The sequence below is a fragment of the Cebus imitator genome, unplaced genomic scaffold (assembly GCF_001604975.1).
Source record: "Cebus imitator isolate Cc_AM_T3 unplaced genomic scaffold, Cebus_imitator-1.0 Scaffold616, whole genome shotgun sequence".
Taxonomy (NCBI): domain Eukaryota; kingdom Metazoa; phylum Chordata; class Mammalia; order Primates; family Cebidae; genus Cebus; species Cebus imitator.
Window position 1 is genome coordinate 93,096 of NW_016107931.1, and position 8,755 is coordinate 101,850.

The 8,755-nt window shown below is 41.5% G+C and overlaps 1 protein-coding gene across 3 annotated transcripts in view; it reads right to left on the bottom strand.

Moving 5' to 3' along the window:
- HAVCR2 (hepatitis A virus cellular receptor 2) overlaps nucleotides 1–8,755 on the bottom strand; it is a 55,711-nt gene that overhangs the window by 39,795 nt on the left and 7,161 nt on the right. For all 3 annotated transcript variants that reach the window (XM_017517085.2, XM_037734424.1, XM_017517086.2), the window contains exons 3-4: nucleotides 6,170–6,213; nucleotides 3,240–3,366 (exon numbers count right to left, since the gene is read on the bottom strand). In XM_017517085.2, the coding sequence (XP_017372574.1) occupies nucleotides 3,240–3,366; nucleotides 6,170–6,213 (171 nt within the window). The remainder of the gene's footprint in view (nucleotides 1–3,239; nucleotides 3,367–6,169; nucleotides 6,214–8,755) is intronic.

The following is an 8,755-nucleotide window of genomic DNA, read 5'->3' on the forward strand; positions in this document are numbered from 1 at the left end:
TAGGAATCTTTTTTGATGTTGTTTTTCTTTGACACAGTCTCTCTGTGTCACCCAGGCCGGAATGCAGTGGCAAGATCATAGTTCACAGCATCAAACTCTTGGGCTCAAGTGATCCGTCTGCCTCAGACTCTTGAGTAGCTGGGACTACAGGCGTGCACCACCATACCCAGCCCTAAGGAATCTCAACATCTAAGGATCAGGCAAAAGAAGCACTGAAAAGCAAGGGCCAATCAAATAGGAGAATGTCATTTTAGAAGCCAATAGAAGGAAGACTTTCTAGAATAAGTGATCAACTTAAAAGGTTGACTATAATAAAGGTATCAGGCCAGGCACAGTGGCTCATGCCTGTAATCCTAGCTCTTTGGGAGGCCAAGGCGGGAGGATAACCTGAAGTCAAGAGTTTGAGACCAGCCTAGTGAACATGGTGAAACACTGTTTCTACTAAAAATACAAAAATTAGCTATTTGTGGTGGTGCTTGCCTGTAATCTCAGCTATTCAGGAGGCTGAGGCTGGAGAATTACTTGAACCTGGGAGGCGAAGGCTGCAGTGAGCCAAGATTGCATCATTGTACTTCAGCCTAGGCAACAAGAGTGAAACTCCATCTCAAGAAAAAAAAAAAAAAGATAACGGTATCAATATTTAATTTAGAAAAATGAAGGTCATTGGTGTGACCTTGATCATTTTCATGGTGCTTTGGAGTAGAAACTAGATGATGGTTGATTAAGGAGTGCAGACGGATAAAACGTTGGGACAACTACTTTGAAAAATACAGCTGTGATAAAGAGTTGAGACATGGGAGCAGCTGGAGAGGAATGCATGGACTAGAACATAAATAGAAAAGGATAGCGATGACTCAAAAGAAAGGGATAAAAAGAAGGATGAAGTCTTGGGCCTAGGCAATGGAGATGAAATAGCCCTTTGGTATTTCCTCAGTTAGGGAGAGGGGCAAAGAAGGTTTGAGCAGCAGTGAAGTATGGATGGTCATCTAAGAGAGCATACAAGAAAGACGGAAGATTGTGGGGCATTCTTGAGTGCCGATTTGTTTTTGTGAGTTCATGACTTAAAAAGCTGTCACCCTGATTTTCATATTTTCTCCAGCAATTTCCAGGGAAAAGATTGGAAACTAAATAGGACTTTCTTATCCATTCTTCTCAGTCACCATGTTTTTTGGAGTGGCATAAATGTATGTGTACAAAGCATCAGATTTACTCCATGCTCCGTTACTCTTTATACAAATTAGAATAATTACTAATATATATATAAATCATGGTCCCTAATATATATATAAAGTAGTCTCTAATATATATAATAGTAAAGCTCAAAGTTTTACTTTGAGCCTGGGCAGAACTCAAAAAAGTAGTGGATGTTATCATTGCTCCTTAACATTCCCTAGGCTGTTTTCAAAATACTTATGGGAGGCCAGGCGCAATGGCTCATGCCTATAATCCCAGCATTTTAGCAGGCTGAGGTGGGAGGATTTCTTGAGGCCAGGAGTTCCAGGCCAGCCTGGACAACATAGCAAGACCCCATCTCTATTTTTAAATATGTATATATTCATCATGCCTATCATCCCAGCCCTTTGGGAAGCTGAAGTAGGAGGATCGCTTGAGCTCAGGAGTTTGAGACCAACCTAGGCAACATGGCAAAACCCATCTCTAACAAAAAAACAAACAAAACCTAGCCGTATGTGGTGGCCCATGCCTGTAATTACAGTTACTCAGGAGCTGAGGCACAAGAATTGCTTGAACCCAGGAGGCAGAGGCTGCAGTGAGCCAAGATTGCACCACTGTACTCCAGCACCTGGGTCACAGAATAAGACTCTGTCTCAATAATAATAATAATATATATATATATATATATATATATATATATATATATATATATATATATATACATATATTCATGTGATCAATTTAAAAAATCCATGGCTATCTCTGAATAAATCCAGGTAAGTGTGGGTGGGGTAGTTTCTTTTTCTGAATAATCCATTTAACAATAATGGCTGAAACCATAATGGTGAGGAGCAGGAGAGCCCTGAGTTCAAATCCTGTATCTATCAATCAACTGTATAAATGCAGACAAGTGACTTAACCTTTTAGCACGCTGATTCTCCATTAGAAACATATTAGTACCTATCTCATAGGATAGTTATGAGAATTTAATGCACATAAAGCACCTGGCAGCCTCAGTCTACAGTTAGTGGGGTGATCAGCTCATCCCTGTTTTTCTTGGACTGTTCCAGTTTTAGCCCTGGAAGTCCCAAATATCTTAGAAACACCCTTTAGTCTTTTTCATTTGTTTGTTTTGTTTTGTTTTTGAGACAGAGTTTTGCTCTTGTTGCCCAGGCTGGAGTGCAATGGCATGATCTTGGCTCACTGCAACCTACACCTCCCAGGTTCAAGTGATTCTCCTGCCTCAGCCTCCAGAGTAGCTGGGATTACAGGCATGAGCTACCATGCCTAGCCAATATTGTAATTTTAGTAGAAATGGGGAGTCTCATCATGTTGGCCAAGCTGGTCTCGAACTCCTGACCTCAGATGATCCACCCACCTCAGCCTCCCAAAGTGCTGAGATTACAGGTGTGAGATACCGAGCCTGGCCTGTTTTTTGTTTTGTTTTGTTTCCTGTTTTAAAGGATAAGTAACTTTAAAAAAAAAAGCTATGTGCTAAGTACCATGATGGAGGAAAACATTCTGTAACACCAATCATGACCCAGTGTTAAAGAGACTTGAAATCTACTCCCAAAGAGCTATGCCTGAGAAACCAGTAACAGACAAGTGCACATCAGGAAGTGTCTTTTTGTTGCCATGTTCCCTAATAAACCTAGACATATTAATGAGTTAAAGAGATTAGTTTTCTTAACCAAAAATAAGGGAACAGGTACTGGAATCAGCCTGCCTGGATTTGAATTCCAGTTCTGCCAGGTACTGATGTTGGAACCTTGAGAAGGCAGCTTACTCCAAGCTTGGCTTCCCTCCACTGTAAAATGGGGATGGCACTACTCCTTATCTCGTAAGACAGTAATGATGATAAAATGTATGTAAAACATTTAACCCAGTGCCTACCTGACACATAGTAAATAGTAAATAAAAATTAGCCATTATTGTTAGGGTGGACAAAAGGGTTTTTAGTCTAATCATCTTTAAGTATAAACATGAATTTGCATTTCTATCTAGGCTTTTAATGGTTCCCATTTAAGAATTTGTTACCAGAGGGAGAGAGAAACAAAAAGACTTACATTTGAAAATTAAAGCGCCAAAGATAAGAGCCAGAGCCAGCCCAGCAGAGACCCCTGCTCCGATGTAGACGCCTATTCTGATGGTTGCTCCAGCATCCTGTAACTCATTGGCCAGTGTGGACAGTTGCTATAGAAACACAAACAGGATGTAAGCAGCAAATAGCTAGAAATCGCTTGTGCACTCAGTCTCATGATTTGTGAATTGGACCATCCCTTTTACAACATCACAGGATTGCAGGGTCCTTGAAATCACCTTTGATCTGTCATCGTGTAGCCAAGACTCAAGCCAACCCAAGGAAGGGATTCGCTTAACCTTTGGAGTTAGCAAGGAAACAAAATGTGCCCTTCTGCGTTGTGGGAGGAGAAGGAGCTCTTAGTAAACAGACCCTTTCCCTGCCCCTAGCGTGAAGTCTTGTTGGTTCAAGATCCCCTAATATTCCCCAGAGTTTTACAGTAGTCCACACTTGGTGTCTTACTGTGAAACCCCTAATTTTCACAAAAAGACAGTGATTCAGTAGCCAAGACCTTATAGCCAGACAGTCCTGAATTCAAATCCCAGCTCTGAGGTCAGGCATAGTGGCTCACACCTGTAATCCCAGCACTTTGGGAGGCCAAGGTGGGCGGATCATCTGACATCAGGAGTTTGAGACCAGCCTGGTCAACATGGTGAAACCCCGTCTCTACTAAAAATACGAAACTTAGAGAGGCGTGGTGACACGTGCCTGTAATCCTAGCTACTAGGGAGACTGAGGCGGGAGAATAGCTTGAACCACTGTATGCTGGCCTGAACAAAACAAAACAAAAACAAATCCCAGCTCTGCCACTAAAAATCCTATAGAGTTATCAGGAGAACTAAGTGACAGAAAATATAAGCAGCAAATAGCACTCCAGCCTGGCAAATAGCACACCACTGCATTCCAGCCTGAGTGACAAGAGGGAAACTCCATCTCAAAAATAAATAAGTAAATAAACAATAAACAGTCATCATAGGCCAGGCTCATGCCTGTAATCCAAGTACTTTGAGAGGCTGAGATAAGAGGATCACTTGAGGCCAGGAGTTAAGGATCAGCCTGGGCAACATATTGAGACCCTATTTATACAACATACACACACACACACACACACACACACACACAAATAATTATAAACATTTTTAAAACAATGATTTAAGGAAGTTAAATCTTCCATTTATTCAATACACATTACTCCTGCAATAACAGGAGTCCTATATGCAAGGTATTGGGCATTAAGCATTGTGGGCATATAGAGGTCCTTAAAAAGCACTGTTTGATTGCAAAGAGAGACGGAGCAAAGACAAGGTGCTGAGCATCAGTTGTGAATACACAAGCAAGAAACTGAGTCATTACTTAGAATATTCTCAGGAAAAAAAGAAAAAAGAGAAAAAAGTTAAAATAAAAAAAAAAAGAAACTGAGTCAAACAAATGCAGACTCCTGGATATGTCCCCAAGCAATTTTTTTTTTTTGAGACAAGGTCTCACCCTCTCACCTAGAATGGAGTGCGGTGGCATGATCACAGCTCATTGTAGCCTTGATTTCCTGGGCTCAAGCGATCCTCCTGCCTCAGCCTCCCAAATAGCTGAGACTATAGATGTGTGACACCACACCTGGCCAATTTTTTTAAATTGTTTGTAGAGACAGGGTGTCACTATGTGGCCCAGGCTGGCCTCAAACTCCTGGTCTCAAGCAATCCTTCCTCCTAAGGTGCTGGGATTACAGGCATTAGACACTGTGCCCAGCCTCCTCAAAGAATTTTTAAGTCACTACCACAAGTTTGCTTTCTAGTGGTATTTCTTTTACTCTTTTTTTTTGAGACAAAATTTCACTCTTGTTGCCCAGGCTGGCATGCAGTGGCACAGCCTTGGCTCACTGCAGCCTCCACCTCCTGGGTTCAAGCGATTCTCCTGCCTCAGCCTCTGGAAGAGCTGGGACTACAGGCACACACTACCACACCAGGCAAATTTTTTGTATTTTTAGTAGAGACGAGGTTTCACCACGTTGGCCAGGCTGGTCTCGAACTCCTGATCTCAGGTGATCCACCCTTCTTCACCTCCCAAAGTGCTGGGATTACAGGCGTGAGCCACTGTGCCCTGCCGGTTTTTATTTTATTTTAATAAGGTAGCAGGGACAGTAAAATTAAGATTAATTAAGGTATGGCTTTATTTATAGTTAAATATATAAACTCTTGGCTTTGAATATTTCTGACTGATGTCTTATCATATATAAAGAGGTAAATTTAAATAATCTTTCCCATTAGGACTGCAATGGAATCGAGAAGAAAGGTATTCTAGGGAGATGAAGAATCTTTGAACCTTCCACAGGGTAGACAGTTGTGAAATTGAAGAATAAGAGGGACAAAATGCTAATGTTTCTTCTGTGGTTTTCAAGCTTTTACTGTGTGTCAGGCACTTTACATGCACCACCTCAGTCCTACATTACAACAAGCCTATGAGGTTCGAACTTTATCAACATGTTATAGCCTAGGAATCTGAAGCTAAGGGAACTTAAGGCTTTTTACCCCAAGGGTGGGCATGAAGGAAGTCTAAAGCCATACTTTTTTTTTTTTTTTGAGACAGAGTTTTGCTCTTGCTGCTCAGGCTGGAGTGCAATGTGTGATCTCAGCTCACTGCAACCTCTGCCTTCCAGCTTCAAGCAGTTCTCCTGCCTCAGCCTCCTGAGTAGGTGGGACTACAGGCGCGCTCCACCACACCCAGCTAATTTTGCATTTTTGGTTGAGACAGGGTTTCACCATGTTGGTCAGGCTAGTCTTGAACTCCTGACCTCAGGTAATCCACTCACCTGGCCTCCCAAAGTGCTGGGATTACAGGTGTGAGCCACTGTGCCTGGCCCTAAAGCCATACTTTTCCCTTCCAAGTTGAGCACAACATAGCTCACAAAAAAAGGTTACTTACTGTGAGATTTTTATCATGGAGGATCTCCAGTGTCTGTGTCTCTGCTATAAAGAGAGAGAGAGAGAGAGAGAGAGAGAGAGAGAGGGAGGGAGAGAGAAAAAAGCCAATACAATAGTTAAGAATGTTTTCCTTTATCTAAGGTTTTTTTCATCTTAAAGATGCCTATGATCCTATTTGAAACAAATTCTACTCCATACTCTTCACAATAATTAACTGGGAGGCCAACAAAATTTACTGAACACCCAGGAATCAACATTAGGATGGTCACATTTTTTCATCTACATAATAAACCTTCTGTTTCATGAAATAGAGACTTCTGCCAGGAAGTTTTATGTTAAATATGTGGTTTGTTTTGTCCACAGGATACTAGTGGGTTCTACAAAATCCAGCAATATTGATAATATTCAGGCATTATTTATTTATTTATTGGCACGGTATCTCGCTCTGTCACCCAGGCTGGAGTACAGTGGCACAATCTCAGCTCACTGCAACCTCTGCCTCCTGAGTTCAAGCAATTCTCCTGTCTCAGCCTCCCAAGTTTCTGGGACTACAGAGGCACACCACCACACCCAGCTAATTTTTGTATTTCAGTAGACACAGGTTTTGCCATGTTGGCCAAGCTGGTCTCAAACTCTTGACCTCAAGTAATCCACTCTCCTCGGCCTTCCAAAATGCTGGGATTACAGGCATGAGCCACCATGCCGTACCTGGCCTCCATTTCCTTAAATAAGCTTTGCATTTACTCATTAGAAGGGAGACAGGATATTTGGTTGCCTACAAATGAAAATAATCACCTTGGCCACAATGTAATAGGAGCCAGGCCTTGTGCTAAATTCTTTTAGTGAAGTATCTCATTCAAAACCATTCTTCTAAAGTAGGGACTATTAGTCCCATTGCACAGATGAAGAAATTAAAATTAGGGAAGTGAAGTGGCCAACCCAAGGTCACACAACTTAGCAAATGACAAAATGGCCTTCCAATTTAGGTCGGCATAGCTTTAAAAGCACATTCTTAATTATACTGCCTTCAACAGGCTTTACTTCAGTGCTGTCATCATGAAGAGGGTCACACTGCCCAGCCACCTGCTCACCATCTTTCCTTTCTGTTCATTTATTTCTTCATCTGCTCATCCTTTCTATGAATATGCACTATGCCTTTGCTGTAGGTACAGGGGACAGAGCAGGGAACAGGAGGGGCATAGGCCCTGACTTCATGAACCCTGAATTCTAAAAATAAGTACATTGCCAGCTTTAGGGAGACTAAGCCTGCTTACTCATTTTTTTGGCTGAGTCAGAGATGTCAAAAATCCTCAAATGTCACAGAAGCCTAAATGTCACACTAAATGTCACCTTCTGGAAGCCTAAAAGTCTAAACCCTTTCCTGTGTATAAAGGGTTTGACTAGGCCGGGCGTGGTGGCTCATGCCTGTAATCCAAGCACTTTGGAGGCCAATGCGGGTGGATCGCCTGAGGTCAGGAGTTCAAGACCAGCCTGACCAACATGGTGAAACCCCGTTTGAAAAAAAAAAAAAAAAGAAAGAAAAAAAAAGGGTTTGACTAAATGCTGGTTTAACAAACTATAATTTAAATATTATAAAGGCATACCCTCAGCCTAAAATTATTGAAGAAAGAAAGATGTTCCACTTACTTTGCCCTAATTACCAGAAAAAAATTTAAAGTATAAAACCACATCAGTACAACTGCTAAGTAAACATGAATCCAAACTGCACATAAGATTTTCAAATGTAAATCCAGTTTCAGCTTCCCTATAATTATTTTTCTTGATAAAAATGGTAAAACTTTTTTCAACTACATTTTGCTATGAAAATGATCATTAAAATCAAGCATGGTTGTGTCATTACAGCTTTTTTTTCACACAGATTTGGCCACGAACTAAGATGGATGGGACAGTTGGAGGGAGTGGCAATGTTCTTTCTGGAGAACCCAAGGTTTGCCTGGGTGGGGGTGGGGGTTGGGGGTGGGCAGGTAGCAGTGGAAGTGAGATATGACAGCCTTAACAGTGTATAAATTTAGTAGTTACCAAAATTAAAGAAAAAAAAAAGAAAAATAAATAAATTTAGTAGTTACCATTTATTCGGTACTTATTATGTGCCAGACATGGTGCTCAGCACTGTACACATAGAATCTCATTTAATCCTCACCAAAATAAGTAGGTACTCCTATTTTTCCCATTTTTCAGATAAAGATACTGACTCTGAGAGAGCCACTTTACCCAAGATCACACAGCTATTAACTGGGAAGGCTAGGATTTAAAGCAGGTCTACAGCAGAGCTGAGGCTTCACTTGTGACCCAGTCCTTCCTCCTTCAGGTAGAAGAGAAGGTGCATTTGTTCTGTGTTCAAATTCCAAGCCCTTGGATCTCTTATTTTTAAAGGCTCCATTCCATTTTTTCTCCCCACTCTGAGAAAGAGTCTTGCTCTATTGCTCAGGCTTGGAGGATAGTGGCACCATCTCAGCTCAGTGAATCCTCAACCTCCTGGGTTCAAGAAATCCTCCTGCCTCAGACCCCCGCCAAGTAGCTGGGACTACAGGCACATGCCACCATGCCTAGCTTTTTTTTTTTTTTT